The following is a 26172-nucleotide window of genomic DNA, read 5'->3' as shown; positions in this document are numbered from 1 at the left end:
ATGCTATACATGTGTATATTTACATATATGTCATAGAATACAATATAGTAAATAAAGTTTTCATCTATAAAGTATATACTACACCATACACATCTTAAGGTTGGCTGTGTGTCTGTTGGCCTTGTATCCCAGTGCCTAGCTAGCTTGAAGCACATAATAGATGCTCAATAGATGTTCAGTAACTACAAGAGAACCAAAACATGTAGAACCATGGACAGTAATAATGTTAGAACCAAAACGGAGCTTAGATATGGAAGATCTTTATTTCCAAATGAGAAATAGGCTCCTGCAGGCTACTAACCTGCCCAGGGGTTTAGGCAGGCAACTTAGGTTTCCTAATTCACTCTAACACTCTATACAAGACACTTCTGTAAAATCAAATAAATAGGTATTCTATTTAAAAGCAATTGAGGGTAATAACTTTAACTTTAAGATAAATATCCCTTTGGGAAATCTGGATTAACTTTTATCATTCAGGCGTGTCATTATTTCCCTCTCAAAGGGTATTATTAAAATTATTTTAAAATTAACAAGATTACTAGTAAATAATCGTATAGCTTAAAAAGTTTAAACAATGAGATATGAATCCATTTTTTGTGATATGTTAGCATCTCTTTATTGAAATAATGACAAATGAGGCTCAGTAGGAACTATAAATTTTGGTTTAAAAAGTTATCCACCGAGGACTCCCCCGGTGGCGCAGTGGTTAAGAATCCGCCTGCCAATGTAGGGGACACGGGTTCGAGCCCTGGTCCGGGAAGATCCCGCATGCCGCGGAGCAACTAAACCCATGCGCCACAACTACTGAGCCTACACTCTAGAGCCCGCAAGTCACAACTACTGAAGCCCTCGCTCCTAGATCCCATGCTCCACAGCAAGAGAAGCCACTGCAATGAGAAGCCCGTGCATTGCAATAAAGAGTAGCCCCCGCTCGCTGCAACTAGAGAAAAGCCCGTGCACAGCAACGAAGACCCAACACAGGCAAAAATAAATAAATTTATTTATTTATTTAAAAAAAGTTATCCACCTATAAATGAACTCTTAGTATTCTGAAATATGATTTACCTAAGGAACTTTATTTTTTAATAGATTTACATGATCTTGTTTTCTCATGAAAGCAACAGCTTTTTCAATAAAATTAGTATGCCTACTTCTTTTCTTATCCTAACATCAATGTAGTTTTCAATCATCGTCTATAGCTGTATCATAGGCTTCAGGATTTTAAACAAAATTCTTAATTCCTTTTTACAAAACAACGTATTTCTGACAGCTTTAGCACTAGTATTAGAAACAAATTCTAGAAAACTCTATAGCTATATGTGATAATGTCATTATTACTCTTTCCAAGTGGTAATGGTTGTGATTATTAAGAAACTAAACATTTTCAGACAACCAAAATATTTGAGGTTTGTATCCCTAGGCTGGTAGACCCCTACTTCTTCTCCAGACCTATCCTGTCAGTCTTCTGGAGTAGTTGTCAAAGCTCCTCGGGTGATTGGCATCCACCGTGCCAGATTCTAGCATCAGTGAGGGCAGAGACTGGGACCCACTCTTTCACTGTTACATCCCTAATTTTTAGCCCAGAATGTGAAGTGTAGAAGTTGTTCAATAAATGTTTGTGGAATGAATGAATCAATGGATAATCAATTCTGAAATGGAAGATCAGTGTTGATATCAATCTCTCTCTTTTTGATATAGGCGGGAATAAAAATCATCTGGAGTAGACGGAAGGAAGACCAAACTAGGCATCCCTGAAGAATGTTCATCTCTTGACTCTGCCCTACTTTTCTGTGTTACAGGACTTCTTGGCCCCGCCAAGAGAGATGCGTGGCTGCAGTTGAGGGCTGAGATTGAAGGTCTGACGGACTCCTGGCTAACAAATGCACTTAAATCTTTATCAATTATTAGTACTAGGTAAGTGGTATTGTTTCAGTTTCTATATTTATTATATTGAAGATGTAGTTCTAATAGCATAGCATATATCAAAATGTTTTAATTCCCAGATTTGTTTTAGAGTTTGAAGGGACCTAAAATTCACTGTGTGTGTGTGTGTGTGTGTGTGTGTGTGTTGGGATGGAGGATGGGGGTTGCTGCTTCTCAGAATAACTGGCAGATCCATCTCTTTACCGTTCTCTCCTCATGACCCCTGATAAACCCCATGGGAATGTCATTTGACTTGCAAATTTAAAAAAAGCACTCTTTTGGTGACAAAGTACAGAAGATGATGGCAAAAAACACAATACTGTTTATACAATTAGTGCATGTTTTTAAGTCTTTTATGCCATTATAGAGAATATACATAATTTGAACACATCAAAAAAAAGCAAGAGAAAGCTCCTGAAAAAGTTGTAACCTTTGTGTTGTTTAGTTCAAACAGTGAAATGCTGACTTGTTAGTGTAGATAATAGAACTGAATTGACATAACTAGTTGTGTACCATGTGCCGTAAATGCTAATTAATAATATAAATCTGGAACATGATAGCTAGTAGGGTGGGGATGAATCTTTGTTCTATCCTATTCCTTAGTTTTATTTCTGTGTTGGATGAATAAATAAAATCATGCTTAGCAAATGTGTGGGTAACACAATATTCAGAGAAGAGCTAATATTTGGACTGATTGAATCAAGATACAGAGAAACCTTAGAAGGGTAAAAGGAGAGTCTAATCAGAACACGGAAGTAAACGAGTGTGTCCCATATCCCGCACGTGGCTTTTAACCCTGTGGCATGACAAGCCACTGCATTTATAGCAGAGTCTCTAAATGGAGAGGGGAGGGGGCAGTAGATTCCTGGGTCAGGCTGGGGAAGCAGAACAGAGTACTTTGCTCAGTTCTGGGCACCTCATTCCAACAGGGGCTGTGACATATTTGTAGCATCTTGTGTCCAGCAAAGTGGCCAGAAGAGTTTAGGCTGTGGAAACTACATAAAAGGAACAGTCAGAGGGAGGAACCAAGGAGTTTAGTCTGAAGAAGAGCCGTGTGTGGAACGAGGTTACCAATTTCAACTAGTTGAGATGTTGGGCTGGAAATAAATTACATTTCCCTCTGCATCTATGAAGGAGAGAGTTGGTCCCAATGAGTAGGAAGCCAGGGAAGGGAGGTTCTGGCTCCATGTGGGAAGAATTGTCTAACAATTAAAGCTGTTTTAAAATGGGACTTGCCGCCTTGTGAGCTCTGTGCAGTTACAGAGACATGGAGACCAAAGGGCAAGGAAGCTGGGATGTGAGGACTGCAGCCCCTAAAATCGTGTGTAAAATGTAGAAGGTGCTTTCATTATTTTTAAAGAGGTCTCCTAGATAGTTAAAAACCAAAGGGTATTACATTACATTGTTATATAGATTATCTATGTGTAGCCATTGTATATTATATATAGATTATTATTAAACACATGGGTGTGTGATATAACTAAATAAATAAATAAATAAATGTATGACAAGGAAAGGAAGGGGAAAAATAAATCATTGTACACTGAAGTTTTAAGTACCACGAAAGTTGCCAATTTATCCACATCTATTACCTTGTTGGTAAATTTCACAAACTCTGTCAGAAAAGCAGATGTTTACACCAAACACTGCTGAATTATATATCAGAGTCTGTAGCAAAGTGTGTACACTCTGACTCTAATTACTCTTCTAGGAATGTAGTCAAAGGACATAATCATACGCATAGGAAAAATTTATATGTAAGGTAGCATTGTTTATGATACTGAGAAATCAAAACCGTCTTAGTGACTAAGCTTAACTTTAAAAAATGGTGGTGCAGCCACAAGATAGAGTAGTTTGCATACATTATGTTTTGTTGGAGAGGGAGAATAATGGACAATATGACATATATAAATAGGCTCATGATAAAAACAAATGAAAAAAGTAAAATGTAAGATTACACATACAGTATGATCCTAATGGGAAAACAATCTATATGCAAACTGAAAATCTGAAAATAAATGCACAAAATGGGGACAGCAGTTATCATTTCTGGATGGTTAAATAATTGGTGCTTTTCATTTTCTTCTTTATATTTGTCTGCATTTTACAAATGTCTATATATGCAATTTATAAATGTATGCAATGTTTGTAATTGAAAATTACAATGCATTATAAATTGCATATAAATATATGCAATGATTGTAATTTATTTATTAGATTTCAAAACCACATCTATAAATTTAAAAAGCCTGTGCTTTATTTTATTCCACCATGTTTTCATTCTGTAACACTCATATATATATGACATTGAATAACATCTTATTTTGATGAAATATGATGTAGAACCTGTGTCACAGTACAGTAATGTGTTTGTGTATTATTCTTAGTAGTCTGCCATTATTTGGGGAAGTTTTGTCTGATCATAGGCAAGTCACTTTCTAGCTCTTTATTTTTTTATTAGTAAAATTTAATATTGTATTCATGATACTTATTAAACTTCTACCTCTAGAAGTCTTTGTTTCTTTGTCCCATATAAATTGATAACCTCATCATTTGTATCTAGGAGTCAATGCTCCTATTACAAAAATCAGGTGTCTATGGAGATAATTTAGAAATGAAAATGTTTTAAAAGGCTATCGTTATAAAGGTTTTATAATTGTTTTTAAATAAATTGTAGTCTTCTTTACGCATGATATGTCTAAAGAACATAAAGCATAATATGAAGAGTACTGGGGGCTGAGCATATACATACCTATGATAATTTAGTGCTCAACTTGTCCTTCTAAGTTGCCCTTGAGACCAGTTTTCTGAAAATCAGTCTGCAGAATTCTAGAGAATATTGTATCGGCCCTTACAAATATGTATTAAAGGCTCGTGATACAAAATATCTAGTAGAGAAAGGTGCATAGCTATATGCCTTCTGATTCCCAGTTTCAGGTGTGTGGTTTGAGCCCCTCCAGGCGGGACAGCTCAATTTCCCTGTAATCCAGAAGGAAGGGCCACAGTCCATTCTTTTCCCTAACTCAGGCTAACAGTCTCCCCTCTCTTGGTGTTTCCTTTATCTCACCTTCCCCACTGCACCCTCACCCCCCATCCTGTGCTACTGTGAAAGAAACAGATGTAAATTGCAGAGTGGGAGATTCTCACTCTCAAAGGGTAAGGCCTTAGTAGATGGATTAAAACAAGGCCCATTAAATGCAGTTTGCCCTTGGTTGTTAGAAGGAGATTCAGGGACTCAACCCCTTCTGTTCTAAATAAGAATCCTCTCTATTTTTACTTCTTCAAGATGCACCATTTGTCAGTACCTTGATTGGGACTTTCTGGGCTGTTTCTTGCACAAAATCCAAAAACTCCTCTTACACATCCCATCACCTCCTCCCTTCCTGTGTCCTCTACTTTCCCAGGCTCTAAAAACTCTGGGACATGGAGTCCTATCACCCTAAAAAATACCTTACCTGCATCAAATAACAAAGTCCCCTGTGACTCTTGGTATATGTGCAAATTTTATGAAAACTGCTGATGTGCATACTTGTAAAACTCAGAGGTAAGCCATGCCCCCTTTAATGATCTTTCCATGATTGCCACTGGCCGAGGTAGGGATCCTTCTGTGAGGTTCCACAGGGACCTGAGGAGATCTTGGTTATAGAACACATTTCTTATTCGCAGGGGTCTATTTACTTGTCTCCCTCCCTGTCTAGCTTGTGATCTGGGTAGGAGGGCAAACTTATTTTCCTTCACTTCCTTCATTTTGGGATGTATTTCTGGCATCTGGTATTGTGCCTACTGGGTGATAGGTACCATAAACAACTGTTGAATATTGAAAGGGTAGGTTATCAGGGGCTGTTCATTATGGAATTGAAAGACTGCAGGATAATTTAAAATTTGTACTATTAGAAGTTATCTAGTATTAGAAAACAAAAATGCCTGTTTCCTCCTCATCTTAGGAGTAACTGCGTAAATGTCTTGGTAACAACAACGCAGCTGATCCCAGCACTTGCGAAGGTTCTACTCTATAGTTTAGGAGGTGCTTTTCCCATTGAGAATATTTACAGTGCAACTAAAATAGGTAAGAAAATTATTTCTAACTCTGTGTGAAATATGTTCATATCTGTGTTTTGGGGGATTTTCTTAATGTGTGTCTCCACATGATTCCCTCTTTCATCAATTTTGCTATAAGAATATCAAGCAAATTTGAATAGAGCTCAAATAACAAAGTCCCCTGCAACTCTATGAGAATGTGCAAACTTTATGAAAACTGTTGCCTATGAAATTCTGAACTCAGTATCTGGATAGTTCTGACTCTTTATATATACATATACATTTATATTATATTTGTATTTCATTATGGCACATGTTATCTAAATAATATACAGTACCTTTAGCTATAGTATTTAATATTTTACCTAATATGGTATATGGTATTACATCCTTGCATATGCAATAATCTAGATCTAAGATAAAAATACTGTTTTGGCATTATAAGGGAGTCAGATGGATTGAACTAGTAACCTTAATTCCAGGGAAAAAAAGAAATTCATGAATCAGAAAACATAATTGGAGCATTCATAACATATGAATGGCTGGAAATCCACATTTCCAGAAACGTTCAGTAGCAATCAAAGAACTACAACCTTGTTTATGTAGATCATAGCTATCTGTGGAGCCATCTTTGACTTTAAGTGCCTTTCACCTGCACTAAGACTTCTAATAAACTTTCAAAAACAAAAGCTCATCAACTTCTGCCATCTTGAAAGAGTTAAAAGAAAACAACTCATGTATTCTGTCATCTGTCAAGGAAATGCCTGGGGAAATAGATGGGTTGTACAATGTGCCCTGAAGGTCAACACACTTAGGCTCTGGCAGCTTGACAAGAGTTCAGAATCCTAAAATCCCCTACCAGAAATAACCTGCCCTGGGCCTTGCTGAGTTCTGATATTGGCACAGGCAAAAAGAGCCCCCAGCTACAGCTGTTTTGGGAGTATAGTTAAAGAGAGCCAAGCTTTCATAAAGTAAATTCCTCATTCTCCTAAGCACTGCAATTCAGAGCCCTGGTACCAATCCCATTCATTTTTCATATAAGTATATTTATGCTAGCAGGATTAATACATCGAACCTGATTCTGCTTTTTGACAAATCAAGTAGTTTTACGCAAGCATAAACATTTCCTCTGGTAAGGACGACATTCTTTCTTATTGGCCAAATTGTTCCTTATCTTTAATCTGAAAACAAATCATTTCTATTTTTCCCTTTAAGCTAGTATTTTTTGGAGTTCTGAACTATCAGAGTAAGAAAAAGTGAAAAAGTAGCCATGACTGAATGAACATGCTGGGAATGAAATTCAGAGAATAATGCCAGTGTTGTAAAAACAAAGAACATGTAGAAATTCTGTGGTGTTATTCCCACAGTGCGATCAGAGGATACTAGTGTCACCAGTACTGTGGCCCAAGCAAATAGCACCCTTCGTACAATTAATCTGAGCAGACTAGCTCCCAGCCACTTGAAGAAAGGAATTGTTTATCAAGATAAATCCCTATCTTAGTATTTCCTCTTTCGTTCTAGGTGAACCTTCAATTTTTCACAGTAATAATTTTAGCTGACTTGTCTATACTACTTAAAACAAACTAGATAGAATGTAGAATTACACAAATAAATGTAAAAACTGATAGTGGCTTGTAAAGTTGTTCCTATAGTCTTTTGATGGACTGAAAGATATCAAAAAGATATAAACATTTTTTCTGATTAGATACTTAGCCCTACTGACTTTTTTTGGAGTGTGAAATACATTCATTTAATAATCTGTCTTAAGTAAAGACTTAGAGTATTCAACCATATTTGTTGATTTCATAAACCCAGAGTTTGCAAGCGAGTTTAAGTGATTGATGTTCAAGAGAAAGTAACTTAACACTTTATGAATCTTTAGGTTAATGAATGCAATGGCTGGAAGAATAAGCAGTGCATTGTTTTTCAGGCAAGGAAAGCTGTTTTGAGCGTATAGTGTCCAGATTTGGCACTAACATAACTTATGTTGTGATTGGAGATGGCCGAGATGAGGAGCATGCCGCTAACCAGGTAACTTCACTCTGAACTTTATCTTGTTTATCTTCCAGGAAAAGAAAGTTGCTTTGAACGAATAATGCAAAGGTTTGGCAGAAAAGTAGTATATGTTGTAATTGGGGATGGTGTAGAAGAAGAACAGGCAGCAAAAAAGGTAACCTGTTTCAAACAATGTTGGTGTGATACTTCTAATGCAAGCTTTTTTGTTTGCATTCCTGTAGTTTGGCCCAATGGCAGCTTGACAAATGATTTAAATTTATAGATGCAAAGCAGTAAGAGCATGAGAAGGTCAGTACTTACATTAAAATAAACCATTTGGAGTCTAGCATTTTTTTTGCCTGAAACTTCATAGGAAATGTAGGAACATTTAGTTACATTTATTTGTGTGTGTGCTTATGTGTGTTTGTGTGTGTGTGTGTGTGTGTAATACACACAGATATAAGAAAGATGGGGGAAAAAACCCATTTTTGAGCACATGAAGTTCAACAAGATTAAAGACTCTTAACGAGCTCCATAGAAAGCCATGTGAGTGGCTCAATTCTTACCCTTTTCCCATCCATCCTCTATGCCATATGGTCCTTGCGAGTGCCTAGTACTAATTATGCCCCATGATGATAAATCTGAGGGTAGCTTTAATAGATGAAGAAAAAAACTTACTCGAGAAGTTAATAAATGCTATTGGAGTGGGATATATTATTCAAATCCTTTTGTGCCAACTTGTTATAGAGACTTAGAGGCAATGTCCCTTACATCTTCTAGAAGAGTGTTATTTGTTTTGGTGAGTCATTGGTACTTGATTGAAGCCAAGCACCTGGCTTTGAATATATTCAGAAGATCTCATAGGCCCTAGGTATTTAAATCAGCCTTTTCATCTGGCCCATATTTCTGAAAAAATCAAGGCAATTAAAAAACCATTAACTGGTTGGTCCAGCATCAAAAGGAGAATGATATCAAGATAGGCCCCAGATACCAGACTATCAATCAACACAACACTGAGATCTACTGCTTCCTTCACTGATTGATAGCAAAATATCATCTAGCCAGGATTACAGTGATGTAATTTATAAAACAAAGCAAAATGATGAATAAGTATTGTTGAACAATGACATGTCAGCATATATTGTTTTACATAGAAAGAATATTGTCTTTATTATCCTGAGGAGATTTCAAATCATCATCTGATAAAGACTTCACTAAACACTTGCATGTGCTGGAGTGTTTATCTGATTTCTGTCCCCCCTCGCCCTCCTCCCAAAAAAAAACAAACAGTTTCCTAGGAAAGTCTATAGTGATACTAGAAAGATAAAAGATATGATTTATGTTTGTAGTCAATACAAATCATGCAAAATGAAGAAAAAGAAGGAGCTTCCACTTTAGAAGGTTTGGTGACGCGTTGGAAGCCATACTTGAAATATTCCATGCTTTTCCATAACATTAAGAGAGTTGTTTCAGACTCATCCTCCCACAGTGCCCCTCGGTCTTAATTAGCAGTGTCAGTGACCCAAGCTGACGACCACTTGAAATCCTTCCGGTTGCACACAGTTGAAATATCTTCTGGAGTTTGTCAGTGTCCTGAGTCCTTGTTGTTTCAATTTTTCATATTGGCACCATAATTACACAAAACAAAGAGCAGTCAGTGCGGCCACCATAGCAAGCATTTTACATGTCTTTTAGCCTATGTGAAATTCACACACACCTAGGTCAGGGCTAATAAAATTCACTTTTCCAAACCAGAAACAGTATATGCCTTTGAAAGTTAAAACTTATAAAGTCAACCCCATTTATGCGTGGCGTGAAAACTAGACTTGGTATACCAGTTGTTAACACCTTCGGCTTTAAACCCAAAACTTCAGGAGAAAAAGGCATGACTCCAAGTGGATAAGAACCTTGGTTAGAATGCTATTTCCAAATGGTTGTTTATGTAGGTACAGTTTTGGTGATGGTGAAGGCTTATAATTCTATTTTGAAACACAGGTGGTTGGTTTCTCTAGTATCCAGAATGCATGCTCTTCTTTGGATGTAGCTGTAATCGCATGTGCAAAAATATAAAGTACTATTTTGCTATTACAAATAGATCTGAGCTGAATTTTTAAAAAGTTACTTCTAAGTGAATTTTGTGCTTTAATTTGACCCAAAAGCATAGTTTGTTTTGTAAATCTAAGAAGAAATTTCAAAGTTTACAACTGAACTCCCCTATAGAAATACATGATGTGAGCCATATTTGTAATTTTAAATTTTTTGGAAGCTGTGTTTAAAAAAATTAAAAAGAGAGACAGGTAGAATTAGTTCTAATAATGTACCAATATACTCAAAATGTTGTTGTCTAAACACCTAATAAGTATAAAAACTATTCATGTGATATTTACATTTTTAAAACAATTCTAAGTCTTCGAAATCCAGTGTGTATTTTGAACTGGACTTGCCGCATTTTGAGTGCTCAATAGCCATATTGGGCTAGTGGCTACCATATTGGGCAGTAAAAAACTATATAACAATAGTGATTATTATTTGAATTATTAATTTTTATAATAAAGTGTCTTTTCCATGTTACATATAATATATATATATTTCCATTTTACATGCAAATATATATTCTACAAGATGTGATCAGCCCAAACTTACAAATAAAGCTTTGATTTTGTTAATTGCTATAGTGCATTATTTCTTTTTTTTCATTATTGTCCACAATGAAGTATTTTTAGACATTTTTTTCCTAATCACAACCCTTCATGAAATTTTAATACCACGCATATACCATTACTGGTATAGCTTTGGAGAGCCACAAACCATTGTAATATCTAAGAATTTTTTCCCCACAAAAACTCATTTTTGTCCCCTTAAGGGGGTGATATCTCCCCCTTGAGCATGCATTCTGGAGTGCTTTCCCTCAATCCCACACCAAGGAAATAAATCAGGTCAACTCTGCTGGCTTAAATTATTACTTACCCCAGGCAAGTAAGAAACTTGATCATCCCCACATTTTTTTTCTACCTTATATAGTCCAGCTTCAAATTATTTTTTAATGTAGAGAGGAATTCACCCTCTTCCTCTCAAAGAGAAAAAAAGCCTTGGATTTAGGAAGTTTATCATTTTTTCTGAGAGATGGACCTTAAGGAGTGATGTAGTAAGTAAAATTTGTTTTCCTCCAGCCACATAGGATTTTGATGCTCAGCTTGCTTTCCCGGATGCTGATATTAGTAATGATACTTTCCAAAATAAATATTAAACTACTTAAGAAATCTTATTACCTTCTTTTATTATCATTAAAATCCAGATCAGATCTATTTCTCTATTATTTTGACAATACCACATTGATACTACCAAGCCTTCAAATATGATCATCCCTCCCTTAAACTCCCTCCCTTGAACTTGGGTGAACTACACTTCCTTGTGTGGACCGCTGCTTCACTGAGATAATAGTTATGCTCTCTCTCCATCCCTTCCCCTTCTCTCTCCCATCCCTCCCTCTCTTAACCACACAGCACAATATGCCCTTTTGGAGGATATCAAGTCATTCAGACCTCTTGGCTCTACATCAAGCACTGGAATTAGAGTATTTGTAACTGTGTTCTCTAGCTGGAGATCCGTTTTTTTTTGTTTTTTTTGTTTTTTTGTTTTTTTTTTATATTTCAAGTACACTGAATTTTTATGTGTGATTCAATGCCTCTGGCTTTACACATATAAATTGTCTTAAAGGATGAAATCATATTTGGAATGAGAATTCCAGAATGAAGAATTCAGATTGCTGAATGGAATTAAACTTTAGTGCTACAGAAAGGAAGCTCTATGGTCTTATATTTACAACACTTTAATGGTTTAAAAAAAAAAATCTGCGGAGGTTGCTGGTACACACCGAATGAGTCCTAACTGGAAATAACAGCTTTAGCAAAGAGCTCTCACCCTGGCAAAGCACCAACACAGGCTCCGTCTGACAAGGTTCAACAACATTCCTCAAAATGGGAGATCTTCTCAGCCCTGAGGTTTGAATCTGACTTTAGCCTACCTAGCCCAGAAAATCTGAATTGGAATGCACTCAGACTGTGTAAGGACAGTCCTATCTAGACCTGTAATTTGTGTAAATTATTGATGAAAGTAATTTACTGTGACTTTATTAGCAGCTGACTTTGAAAGTGGATGCAATTTTTCTTTCATTTGTCGGGGAGGGTAGTGGGAGGGGAAATGGGAATCTAATCATGTCTCTTTTTTAAGTTTGGCAAACAGAATGTTCATACTGATGTGTTGTGCCTTAAAGACAAGACAGCATTTGTGTGTTACAATGTAACTTTGGTTAAAACCTCTGTAGATAATGAAGAACAAAAACCTTTGTGATCATTCTTAAGATGACCAAATTTAAAATTCAAGCTATCAAAGCTTAATAATGCATCAGCAAGAAACTGAGTATTTGTTGCAATAAGAAAACAATAATAATAAAGGAAAGCTTGTGTTTTATTTGGGTTCTTAATAATTCCAATAATTGTATGAGGCAACTATTTGTGCATCCAACCAGAAGCAGAAGGTTTGGGAAAGACTGTGGGACCTTTACTTAGAAAGTGAAATGTATGTTGAAACCTCGAGTACCCTTTCTACAGTTTTACTGGAGAAAACTAAGAGCCACACTCATGATGACCTATACTATTTGGAGTTTGACTTGTTGATACGTCTAGGTTGTATAGAGGAAAATATTCTGATGAAAATCATAAGCAAATATCACCCAAACTTTCTTAGAATATGCACGAACATGGCTTAAAATTCACATTGGGTGAACAGGGCTTAAAATAAAGCTAAGTGCATTTATTCCCAATGCCATTGCAAAAATGAGGTGTCATCAGTAGTGGAAGGTGAATGCCCCAGACGGTTTCTAAGGAAAGAAGTGAATCAATGAAAATTTTACCTAGACTATCATCATAAAATAAATTAACAAGTGAGCCAGATCTTGGCAGCATTACTGAAGTTACAACAGTGAAATAGTATCTGGTTCTCTGTCTTAACACATCCATCCAGTTTCTCTCCATTACAGACCTGCGTACCTTAGTTTCTGGCTGTACCATTACTGCACAATGGACTTCATTCATTGCAAGGAGAGCCTGTCATCGTTGTGTTTGCATGTTTTTTTTTCTTGGTGTGTAGCCCATGTTAGGAACACGATACAGGTTCTCCTGTCATTTCGTATGACATGATTTCCCTTGTGGAAATTTAAGACTTCAAGATCTAGGAGTGTTTTAAAGGTGTCTACACCTGCAGTTCTGTGTTTAAAATGTCACAGTGTGGAACTTGCCATCCAGCTACTAAGCAGTGCTCCTAACCAGAGGCTGGTCCATGATAATCCATCATCTGAGGCTTCGGTGGTTCCCAAATGATTGGTGCTTTGTACACTGATCACAACATTTGCTATGGAAATGTGATTTTATTTTCCAGGCTATAAACCTGTATTTCTTTACTGTATGCTAAGGCCATGTTTACATTGGGCAGAAAGAGCTTGAGACCCTATTTTGCAGATTTTAAGGTTGTGGTTTCATCACATGTAGACCTTAATCTTAATCTTTAAATTTTGTAGCTTTTGGCTACCTCTGCACCAAGTACTGTTGCAGACAAATTAAGGTTGGAATACTTAATAATAATAATAATAATAATAATAATAATAAATCTTATATTTCTATTGGCCTTTAGCTTGAAAATAGTAGTTTTAAAAAATTAAAGAGCTGCATTAATTATCAATACATAATTCTATTTTGTGCACTAAAACCTTAAATATTTATTACTGTGAACAAAGCAAAATTATCTTTACTGTAGAGCCAGGTTCTTTAAATGATAGAATTTTGGCATTACATCGAGATTTTTCACTCTTTTTTTCGTATCAAACAGGCAAGGCTTCTTATGCTGCTAAACCTGCAGGTACAGAAAGGAACACCCCTTTACAGGGCAAAGAGAAAAGTCACTGATTACATCAGCAGTGCTATTTCTCACAGACCTCTTCGCCGATGATGATGTGTTCAGAAGAGGCTGCCAGCCTAAAACCTAAATGCTAGGTTGTCGGAGAACAGTTCACCTGGCACCACCGTGGTGCAGGCCAGTGAGCCCACATCACAGTTTGTCCTGTGACCTTGAGCATGCTCAGGCTAGAACGCTTCTCTTCCCCCCCTAGGAACCCAAGATCCTATTCCTTTCCGATCTTAAAAACAAAAGATAAACCAACAAACAAAAAAGCCCCTTTGGAAGTTTCCATGTTCTGTTGACATATAGAATATTGTGCCTTATTATAAACCAATTTGAAATGTTTTGTCACGGACATGGGTTTTTGGTTCCTATATGTACAAACTTGTGATATCACCGGGACAGGTAACCACCTCGTGTTACACCTGAAGAATAGCAAAACAGGTGGCCCAGCTACAATAGTGTCACAGACAAGATTAAGTCATTACACCCTGCAAAGATTTGTAAATCAAATTCAGAGGCAAAAAAATATTTTAGTATCATGCAATTTGTGCACAAAAAGTAGATAATAACACTCTAAAAATGTTTTTTCCCTTAGTCTCTGGTGAGCTAAGATTCCAAATAGTGTCAACAGCATGCTCAGTATGAAGGTTTTTTTGGGTTTTTTTTAATGCACATTTGTTTATGACAAGCCTGCATTCTCAGTGAATATGGCATTTAGTATTTCTTTTAAAGACAAACAAGCATCTTGAGCCAAAGTTGCATTTTTGACTCCCAACTATGGTAGCATTATGGAAATCTAACAAAGTCAAGGGTTTCTGTTACGTATTAGTAAAGTATAGATTATTGGGGCCTACATAATTTAAAGAAATGTAAATTAATATTAAAAGCTTGTAAAAATATGTATATCTTTACTATTTCTCAATAAATACCTTTGGAAATGATTTCATTTTCTTCACCCTCCATGTCGTAGAGTTTCTGTTGTGTGTATTAAGCTTGATTCTAAATAACGTGAAATTTGTATTTAGGCTTCTTGCTGTCTTCTTACCTTCCCTTGTTTGTGCCCTAAATTGCATGGTTTGCAGTTAAGGCAAGCTGAGCTGCAACACAGTAAAATGTCACTAATTAAGACTAAAAGTGGGCTGATGTACTGAAAAAGATGTGAGTACATAGTTTTTTACATACAGGTAGTTACATTAAGGTATAATGCATAATGTAGTCACTAGTGACAGTGACGACATTAGTGATAGATGTATCATTAGTGATAAAATAATACCATTTAGAATATTTAAAGCAAGTTCCCTTTAGATGAATATGGAACATGGTTTATAAGTAGCTTCCAAGAGTGATAAAGGAATGTTTTCCTGAAACAGATATAACAGCTCCTTTACTGCCTTGTGTACAGTATTGATTTACTTGCAAGTCTGTTGTTCAAATGCAAACCAAAGGGAAGTTTCAGACCAACCTCTTTCACAACTTTTTAAAATATCACCCTCCAAATTGATGTAGGTCCTCATCTCTAAAACTGCCCATGCTCATCCAACACTTCTGTCATTTCCCTGCTTTACTGTTAAATAATACTTAGTCCTTATACATACAGTTATCCAACATGACACATATTTTATTTCTCTTTTGTATTAGATGACTCACCTACTAGAATGTATGTTCTGTGAAGGCAGGCATTTGTGTTGTTTTGTTTTGTTAACTTCTGTATAACCAGCATCTAAGAAAGTGTCTGGCATATCATAGGTACTCAAAAAACATTTGTTGAGTGAATGCATAAACCACAGGAAAACATCTATATGATCCTGGTTTGAAATTAAAGAAATTTAAAATGGTAGAGTTAGATTTTTTAAAAAAAGAAGAAAAAGAAAACATACAGGTAAGTGTAGATGGGACCAATGTAAATTTTTATAACTTAGCTGGAGTGTTTACTGACCTAATAATTCATGAAAATAAAGAGCAAGGATGGCCATAAGCAAAGGTGTATTTGGAAAAAAAGTTATACATGAGCTGAAAAGTTATACATGAGGAAAAAAAAAAGTTCATAATGAATCAATGATTTCTTCCTCTTCCTTTTACTCTTTTCTTTAAAAAAATAACATGCAACATCAGTAGATTTAGTTGATTTAAATTACTTAAAGCCACAAAATAGGGCTTCCCTGGTGGCGCAGTGGTTGAGAGTCTGCCTGCCAATGCAGGGGACACGGGTTCGAGCCCTGGTCTGGGAAGATCCCACGTGCCGTGGAGCAGCTGGGCCCGTGAGCCACAATTACTGACCCTGCGCGTCTGGAGCCTGTGCTCCGCAATAAGGCCGCGATAGTAAGAGGCCCGCGCACCGCGATGAAGAGTGGCCCCCGCTTGCCACAACTGGAGAAAGCCCTCGCACAGAAACGAAGACTCAACACAGCCAAAAATAAATAAATAAATTTAAAAGTTAAAAAAAAAAAAGCCACAAAATATTATGTAAAAATCAGATCTATGCAAACTCTGTGGTTCATGATGCTGAATCCCAGAAACAAAAAAATGAAAGAAAGAGAAGTGTATGATTTTCCTTAGGTAGCAAAAGGTAACCATTGTTTAATATCTGTGCATGGTTTGCATTTATTTATAAAAAAATCAGTTATTGGATGTAGTGATACCTATATTCTCATTCACTGGTCACTTCTCAAAGCCCTCTCAAATCTAACCAAGCCAAAATCAATTCTGGGGATGTACTCTGGCCAAGAAAGATGTTTGCACACAGCAAAAATAATTCCAAGCTCTGACTTTAAATGCCTGACCCTCCAGAGGATCTTCCAGGATTGTGTTAGCACAGAGTTTGAAAAATGTGAAGACATAATGTGCTAAGAAATCTCTGACAAAGCAGATATATACAAGCCAGATGCTCATTTTGCATCCCCATGAAATACTTTTTGACTGGGGCTTGTGCGGACACTGTCTCTACAGCTAAAGGGCCCTGTATTGTCCTTTGTAGTCATGAAGTCTTAGAGTTTTGTGCCTGGGAGCTGCGATGATGATGTCAATCTAGTTCTCTGGGGAGCCTTCCGGGAAATACAAAGAATTGAATGAGAGCATGTGTTGGAGGAGGTGGAAGAGCCACCAAGTCAGTCTTCACAGAACCACAGCTGGTAGGGCTGACCGTGAACTCACCACACTCCTGACCCTCGGTTCGGTGGTGGAGGGTGTGAAGACAGTGTGTGAAAGGTGCCACGATGGGTAAGCACATGGTACGTGGCCAGTAACTTGCATATGCACCTGACCAGCCCACAAAGGGAGAATTCCTGGACAAGATGATTTCCAAGCTGGAACTCCACTGGCAAAATGGAGAAGGCCAGGGAAAAGGGGATGGGAAGCACCCAGATAAAGTGCAAAATATATATATGAGACTGTAGGTAAGAGAGAGAAAAGTAGAATGATGTGGTCAAGGAACTGCAAATAATTCCTGTTTCTGAGGCACAGAGTAAAGATAGGAAATAGTAAGAAATGAGGCTGGAAAATAAACAAGGGCCAGATCATGAAGTTTTCCAATACACCGTTAATCAATTTTGATTTTATCCTGGGATCAGTAGTATTCAATGAACCGTTTATAAACAAAGGATTTATGCGTCCGGATTTATGCTTGATAACAGTTTCTCTGGCAACTCATTAGAGGTAAGGGATCTAAGAGGATCCCAGAGATTTATTGATCTATTCCTGAGTTAGGTGATGGCCGTGAATATGGATAGAAGTACACAGGCTCAAAAAGATTACGATGCTAAGAATAAGGACTTAGCAACCATTACTGCTTCTCAGGTAAATCCAGCCTGCCTTCTATGTTTCTGGTTTGGGAAATTTGGAAGATGCAGTGCAGTTCACAGAGATCAGAAACACAAAAGAAGGAAAAAAGCCTCTGGTTGCTGTTTTTATTGCTGGTGGTGGTGCTAGTTATTGAAGGAAGATACTGAGTCCAGTGTTTGAAAGAGTTCACTTGGAAGAATTGTTCTGTGTGAAGCTGAATTTGCAGCAACTTCCTGGCGGTTTGTTAAACACCCTACTGCATCATAACTGAGTTACTCTGAAAGCAGTCCAAAAATCTAAATAATTTCATCTGATCATATCAGTTAGTCATTTAAGAAGCATTTAGCTTTGTGCAAACTTGAGACAGCACAAGTGAAAGTTGGGAAAGATGGCGGTAATGTAGAATGTGTAGGCACAATGCACACCAGGGAAAATTATTAGGGGTGACCAATTGATTTAACATGCTGCTCCCCATATCCTGCCTTACCCCAGTTTCCAGTAAAGATAAACCCTGGTTTACAACCCTGGAGAAATTCAAATGCCTCTGTGAAATTTTCATCAGTAAATGACAGACGATTTAATCACTTATTCTTAGATGGATTCATGTATTCCCCCAAAATATGGCTTTCATTAGGATATATGTTTTGGTTGAATAAACTATTTCATGAGAGTGGGCAGTAATAACGTGTATGTGAACAGAAATTAAAATTAATGCCAAACACACACCTGCAAAATTATCCTATTTGGCTCATGAAATTACTTCTAGTTATGGGAACAGCGGGGGGTGGAGGTAGGGGAGACACTAGAAGGGGCTCTGAAAAAAAAAGTGGTCTAACACATCAGTTTTTAAATTTGCATTTAGAGTTTTACAAACGACAAGTGCATTTTCCAAGTTTTGAGGACCCACCCCTCTTCTCAATAAAATCTACTACCACATACTATTACACCTTTCGGCAATATGCATTGTTACAAGGCTTGGCTCAAGAATTGGTTTCTAAGAATAGACAAGGGAACATTTTCTTTCTGTCTGTGCAGAGTGTGAATATTCATTCACGCTCCTCTCTGTGTGAAGCCTTTATTGTTGTTGTAGTTTTACTCGTTTGACCTCAGCAGTGTCAGCTGGGTGGAGACAGTGGGTACCACTGAAGTGAGGTGAGCAATGGGAACGTCTTGCAGTCTTGCTTTGATTTAATTGGTAGCTTTGGAGTCAGCTCTAAAGGGAGAGAGCGTGCCAGAGGAGGAAGAGGAAGGAAACTAACACTTGGAGACATATAATGAGCCAGGAGCTTACCCTATGTGACCTCATTTAATGATCACATCCCTGAGAGCTGGTATTATTAGTCCTATTGTATAGTTTAAGTGACTTGCGGAGGTCACACGACTGGTGGGTGGCACGAATAGAATTGGAAGGTAGGTCTATCAGGTGGACCATCTAGGCTGTGGAGTCATGCTCCTTGCACTGTATCTGGCTGTCCAACTATTGTAATTGAGTTGCTCAGAACTTGCAGAATTAGGACCTGAGGAAAAGTGCAATCAAGAGCAGGTGAGGCGAAGGATGGATTGGGAGTTTGCAGTTAGCAGATGCAAACTATTATATATAGGATGGCTAACAACAAGGTCCTACTTATAGCACAGGGAACTGTATTCAATATCCTGTGATACATATATATGGAATCTAAGAAAAAAAAAAAAAAAGGTCATGAAGAACCTAGGGGTAAGACGGGAATAAAGACACAGACCTACTAGAGAATGGACTTGAGGATATGGGGAGGGGGAAGGGTAAGCTGTGACAAAGTGAGAGTGGCATGGACATATATACACTACCAAACGTAAAATAGATAGCTAGTGGGAAGCAGCCGCATAGCACAGGGAGATCAGCTCGGTGCTTTGTGACCACCTAGAGGGGTGGGATAGGGAGGGTGGGAGGGAGGGAGACGCAAGAGGGAAGAGATATGGGAACATATGTATATGTATAACTGATTCACTTTGTTATAAAGCAGAAACTAACACACCATTGTAAAGCAATTATACTCCAATAAAGATGTTAAAAAAAAAATCCTGTGATAAACCATAATGGAAAAGAATATGAAAAAGAATACATATATATATACACACACACACATATATGTATACTGAATCACTTTGCTGTACAGCAGAAATGAACATAACATTGTAAATCAACTATACGTCAATAAAATAAATGTTTTTTTAAAAAGCATGTGAGATTGCAAGCAATGGAGTTAACTGTAACTCTTATCTCCCCACATGGGTATAAATGCCATCCAAGTAACATCCTATGTTGCCTATGTGACAAATGGCTCTTGTGCTATAAAAATGTTACTTTTTCAGATAAATGGTAAAAGGACCCTTAGCTGATGATTTGACTTAGTGATCACAATTATATCCAGTTCTATATGGAAACCCAAGAGATAACTATCCAGTGAGAGCTGCTGAGTTGATTGACATTTAGTTAAAAACACATTTTCCGATGTCCCCTTTTCAAAATGCCTTTCTTGAATGTAACACATACATCAACAGCTTTTAGCACAGCTGACTTACAGGCTCCCTGACCTGAGGCATGACCTTACGGAGGGCTCTGAATCGGCATCTGACCAGAGTGGGGAATTAGGAAGTTTCAAGAGCCACCTGGTATGAGGGGAAACAAACCAAGGTGGAGCACTGAAGAATCAGCATGATTCCAGGAGTGTCTAGAAGGAAGATGTTCAGAAGAAAGTCCCTAAAGGGTAAATGGAGAAAATTTTTTTAGAAACAGATTGGCCAACTTCATATCTTTTTAGAAATTCTATAGTGGACATAGCTTTTTTTTAAGTTGTAAAATATACATGAAATTCACCATCTTTACAATTTTTAAGTGTACAGTCAGTGGTTTTAAGTACATTCACATTGTTATGTTACCATCACCAACCATCCATCCACAGAACACTATGTCTTGCAAAACTGAAACTCTGCACCCATTGAAAAATAAAACCCTTTCCGCTCTCTCAAGCCCCTGGAATTTAACTACTTTACATACCTCATATAAACATAGTTGTACAGTATTTATCCTTTTGTGACTGGCTTATTTCACTTAGTGTAATGTCCTCAAGGTTCATCCTTGCCCCAGTGTGTGTCAGAATTCCTTTCTTTTTAAGGCTGAATGATATGTCATTGTATACATATACCACATTTTGTTTATCCACTCATCCAGTGATGAACATTGGAGTTGCTTCCACCTTTGAGCTATTGCAAATAATGGTGCTATCAACATGGGTGTACAAATACCTCTTGGAGTCCCTGCTTTATGTGCTGGGTATATACCCAGAAGTGAAATTGCTGGATCATATGCTAATTCCAGTTTTAAATTTTTGAGGAACCCCCACACTTTTCCATAGTAACTACACCATTTTACATTCTCACTACTAATGCACATGGGTTCCAATTTCTCCACATCATCATTACTTTTATGTTTTTTGATTGTAGCCATTCTAACGTGTGCGAGGTGGTATTTCATCGCGGTTTTGATTTGCATTTCCTGAATGATTAATGATGGTGAACATCTTTTTATGTGCTTATTGTCCATTTATATACCTTGTTTGGAGAAATGTCTGTTCAATCCTTTGCTTATTTTTAAATTGGGTTGTTTTTTATTGTTGTTGAATTGTAGGAATTCTTTATATAGTCTGGATATTAACTTCTTATCAGATATATGATTTGCAAATATTTTCTGCTGTTCCATGGGTTGCCTTTTCTATAGTAAACATGAGCTTTTTTGTGTACTCAATATCCCCCTTTTTAGGGAACGACCATACCTCTGGGCTCAGCCTTAGCCAATCAGCATATTCCATCCTATTTGCCACAATAATTTATTTGCCCAAAGATAGGTATAGGACCAAAACTTGGCTTATGGAAGCCCACCCCAAGACTTTTCTCCAAATCTGTTGTGGGAGATGCACTGTCCTTCTGAGATGATAAGCTCTGGTGGCTTTGTCAGCCTAAAACACCAGGACTGTTCTTCCCACCATGCTGAGAGAGAACCTGAATATGAAGCCAGCATGTGAGCTGAGAGATGGAGCCTGGTGATATTACTGGAGAATTTAGTTTCAGCATGTCAGGAGCCAGAACTTCTGTTTAAAAAAATGGTCTAGCAGAGTTTCCTTCTAAACACTTAGTTTGAATCATATTTATTAACTACAAAACATGAGCTATTTGCCAAAATCCGACCATAAAATATTTTATCTTGAGTTTCTCTCTCTGTTCTCAGGAGAATAAGAAGAGAAATATCTTCAAAATAACCAATCCCATCCCGAGAAAACTTTCCAGTTGCTTTCTCTCCTTGGGATATTTGTTTTTAATTAAACCCAACCAAAGTGAAATAAAACAAATAAAAATAAAGTGATCTGGAGTAGTGGAGGCAAGTCGAATTAAAGTACCTTTTCCATTCAAAACAATGTCTAAATAAATGTTTAAATTCATCAGACTTTCACTGCCTAATAATGTGACATGTTTACAATGTTGAAGGAAATCAGGTGTGTTCATGCTAAATGAAAATAAAATTTATGTACTGTTATTACCATATTCTTTGCCTGGTATTTCTCACCCTATTCATCATTAAAAGCTGCTCAATAAATACTGTGCAAACTGCATGTGGGGATGTTATTCAGTAATAACTCAGAATCATCTACAAGTAACCACTCCTCAGAGCCTTAAGAAGAGTAAAGGGCTTGAGAGGGAATGTTTGCACCACAACTGCTAAATTGTGAAAAAGAGAGTTATCAGTCTCTTTTCTCTTCATATTTGATGTAGTAGAAGCAAGTTTGGACACTAGTGCTCTAGCCTGAGATGAAGACTTTATCCATCCTCATGTGAGCTGAGGCAGACAATAGGTTAAATGGTATGATTTTGAAGCCTAAGTTTCCTCTACCCAGCTATATCAGAAAAGCTGATGGAGAAAGACTTACTTGTCTACCCCATGTATTAGTTAGCCATTGCTGTATAACAATTTACCCCAAAATTTAGCTGCAAAACTTAAAGTCATGTTGGTTTCTTCTACTGTCTACAAGTAATTACCACTGCCAATTTTGCATTATTTGGATTGCTTAGGGCAATGGAGTAAGGATGTCCCTAAATCTTTCCAAGTCAAGTGGGTGTTCCATTTCAAGGCAAAAAGGGAGGCCATGAGCCTATTACTTGGTTTTATATCAGGAGCCAAGTGTCAGCAGCTAAGAGCGGCATTAAGGACATTTTAATATGTGTACTTTCATTGTTTTTTTTTTTTCACTTACAAAAGATTTATCCCAAGATTCTTTAGCAGCAATTGCTCTTCAATTTCTATAAAGTGTGATTCACTTCACGAACAACTTGTAAAAGCCGTATATGCCAAAATATTCTAGCTTACTTCCTTTTTACTAAAGTCACACTCCCCTTTTTGCCTGCCAACAAGAGTGTCTCTAAGGTCAAGAGTTGTTAATATTTGCTCATGCCTAAGGAAAGAAGGAATGAATGATTTGAACAGGCCAGATTGTAACCTAGTCAAGGAAAACCAAGAGATTGCCTCTTCAGCATATCAGACCATGGGTTTACAAGATGTTTTGATGTTGAATCAAGCTTGAAATCTGCTTTAAATTATATGATTTATCATTTGTCCCCTTCTTCTCTTTGTCATTAGAATTCCTTTCTTTAGAGATATATTTTATGTGACTGAAACAGAGCATGATCCTGTGGTCCTTCCTCCTCACACCCCTCCCCATCTTCCACCTGCCTTTTGTCTGTAGAAAAACTGTAGTCAAAGAATGAGTTTAATCAGAGAAGTGAGAAAATAGAGAAGCAAAGGAAAGCAGTCAAACAGGACAAACTAATAATAGTTTAGTCGTTAAGCAAAGTCAAGGACCTTTAGTGCCTCTTCAAGGGCTGTAGATAATATTCTGAGCCGTATCCTTTGAGCTGTTTTTTAGACACTGAAACCCCCACCAGGTGGAAGAACTTAACTACATGATGACCAGAGTGTAGCCATGACATAAGCTGCCACAATTCCGAGAACTGGCCTCAGAGAAATGGGAACAAACTGACCCTGGCACTGAAGACTAACTGTACTTGAAACAATCAAGATGATGCTGGTCAGACCACCTCATGACCGATTTCAAGATGACTGTCAGAGCTGACTGTGCTGTTTCTTCATGTAGCCCCCTCCCTCCTTCTGTAAAAAAAAGCTCTTGCCCATTGATTGTCAGTGGGGAGGAGTCAGCCTTTGGACAGGGGTCTGCCCTTCCCTCCGGTTGCCAGCCTGTGAAATAAAGCAAACTTTCCTTTCCACCAACTTTGACTCTTTATTGGCTTTAGAGTGGCGAGTAGCCGGACCCCACTTTTGGTAACATGATGACTACAAAGGAAGAAGCTAAGAGTAGTAGCTTGAAGTATCCAGTGACAATCATTGAGGAGATGTTTTAGTGGTTTAGTATGGCAAAGAACCCATCACAAGAACTCTGCACTCTGAATCTGATTTTAATGAAAATATGGACTCTAAATTTAAATAGTTCAATAAAGTTGATACAAAAATGATGCTTAGAAATGGTTTTGGACTGATAGGAAAAAATTTTTAATGTGTAGAGAGACCAATTTGGGGTGATGAGAAAAGCACAGGATTAAGAATCAAAAGACCTATTTCTTGATCTTCCTTTTAGGTTGTTTTTTTCCTTAATTGAGATATAATTGACATATAATATTATATTAGTTTCAGATGTACAACATAATAATTTGTTATTTGTGTATATTGTGAAATGATCACCACAGTACATCTAGTTAACATCCGTCACCTCACAGTTACAAACTTTTTTTTGTGATGAGAACTTTTAAGATCTACTCTCTTAGAGACTTTCAAATATACAATATAGTATTAACTATAGCTGTATTAACCATGCTGTATATTACATCCCCAGGACTTATTTATTTTATAACTGGAAGTTTGTACCTTTTGACACCTTCACCCATTGAGCTCATCCCCACCCCACCCACCTCTGACAACCACTAATCTATTCTCTACATCGATAAGTTTGGGGGGTTTTGTTTTGTTTTTAGATTTCACATATAAATGAGATCATACAGTATTTGTCTTTCTCTGTCTGACTTATTTTACTTAGCATAGTGCCCTCAAGGTTCATCAAAAAAATTCTTTTCTTTTCCCCTCTGTTTTTCAGGAACACTTATAAAGTAAAATAAGGGGAATGGAAATTATTGTTTCCAATATTCTTTCCTATTTGGGGATTTGAGCATTTATAGTTGATTGAAACTTGGAAATGAACATAATATCAATAAAAGGAGTATGTGACTTCTGTTTACATTTAAGAAATATTTTGGCATCTGGCAATAAAAACTTACTGACTCATTTACTCAACAAAAACTTATTAAGCATCTATTATGTGTTAAGCCCTCTATTAGGCACTGGGCCAAAATAGCAAGGGAAGGAGGCCTGGTCCCCAAGAGGTGTTCATTTGGAGTTTGGAGAGGGATACAGTTAGAAGCACAGACAACTACAATGCCTGGGATAAGTGCTATAATGAGAGCTGTATGGGATGGTATTTGGAATTGAATACTATTTCCAATTTAATAGTTTTTGAAGTGGAACCACTTTTCATCCGTGTCAAACTAAAATGGCTTCCTAATCTTACATCACAATATAAAAAATGCATGCCTTCTGTTGATCTGCTGCAGAGATGGCATATGTGCTCCGAGACATCTGTTTAGACGTCCACTTAGCAAGCATTCTGTCAGCCTGTCAGGACCAGCACCCCAGCTGAAACACATATAGCCCCAGACATCAGCTGTAAGGGAACCAAATGGTGTCTTCTCAAAAATTACCTTAGAATTCAAAGTATCTAAACAGCTTGACAGGCACAACCAATGATTTATAAAGGAAACCCACAGCACACAGACGTACGTAGCCTCTAAGTTCAGTAAGGAACATTCTGAATTTCAACTGTCTCACTCCAGTACTGAATTTAGAATCTTCTCCATTGAATGAGACAATGCATAACACCATGAATATAAGCCAAATGAAAAGACGTGTTGGGTGCTAGCCAAATAATGGCAGATCAATGAATAATTAATTCATTCCTTATTAATTAATTAATAAATAATTAATTAATAGGTAAAATTCCACAAATCTAAAACACTTGACAATACTGGAAATCTTTGATTGCTTGATAGTCTGCTATTTTTACGAGAAGTTTCGAAAGTGAAGAAGCTTTTTATTTTTAGATTTTCAGAGTAGTAATGCAGCAAAATGGACTATTAGGTCATTACTGTGTCAGTCTCATATCTATTGAGAATAATTAAAGAAAAACAAAAGTTCCCCCCATGCTCCCAGGAAAGCCTGAAAGTTCTAAAGCTTTGCTAATCAGTAAAGACTAGAAATTGTTTTAAACCTGTTTAATCAATAAATTTCAGTTAAAGGGTGGTGGTAACAAGCAAACACGGGAGCTGATTTTAAAC

At 37.1% G+C, this 26172-nt stretch overlaps 1 protein-coding gene across 11 annotated transcripts in view; it reads left to right on the top strand.

Annotated features, from left to right (window-relative positions):
- The window catches only part of EYA4 (EYA transcriptional coactivator and phosphatase 4), a 294585-nt gene extending 279943 nt beyond the window's left edge, over positions 1-14642 (top strand). For 4 of the 11 annotated variants that reach the window (XM_036871466.1, XM_036871465.1, XM_036871464.1 and 1 more), the window contains 4 exons: positions 1800-1914; positions 5868-5989; positions 8031-8130; positions 11458-14642. In XM_036871466.1, coding sequence (XP_036727361.1) covers positions 1800-1914; positions 5868-5989; positions 8031-8130; positions 11458-11671 — 551 coding nt within the window. In that variant the 3' untranslated portion in view covers positions 11672-14642. Of the gene's footprint in view, positions 1-1799; positions 1915-5867; positions 5990-7891; positions 7993-8030; positions 8132-11457 lie in introns of all 11 variants that reach the window. The other 7 variants (XM_036871469.1, XM_036871471.1, XM_036871475.1 and 4 more) reach the window with 3 other exon arrangements.
- Positions 14643-26172: the final 11530 nt, after the last annotated feature.

The sequence above is a fragment of the Balaenoptera musculus genome, chromosome 12 (assembly GCF_009873245.2).
Source record: "Balaenoptera musculus isolate JJ_BM4_2016_0621 chromosome 12, mBalMus1.pri.v3, whole genome shotgun sequence".
NCBI classification, from domain to species: Eukaryota; Metazoa; Chordata; class Mammalia; order Artiodactyla; family Balaenopteridae; genus Balaenoptera; species Balaenoptera musculus.
This window is presented reverse-complemented; position numbering and strand designations above follow the sequence as displayed.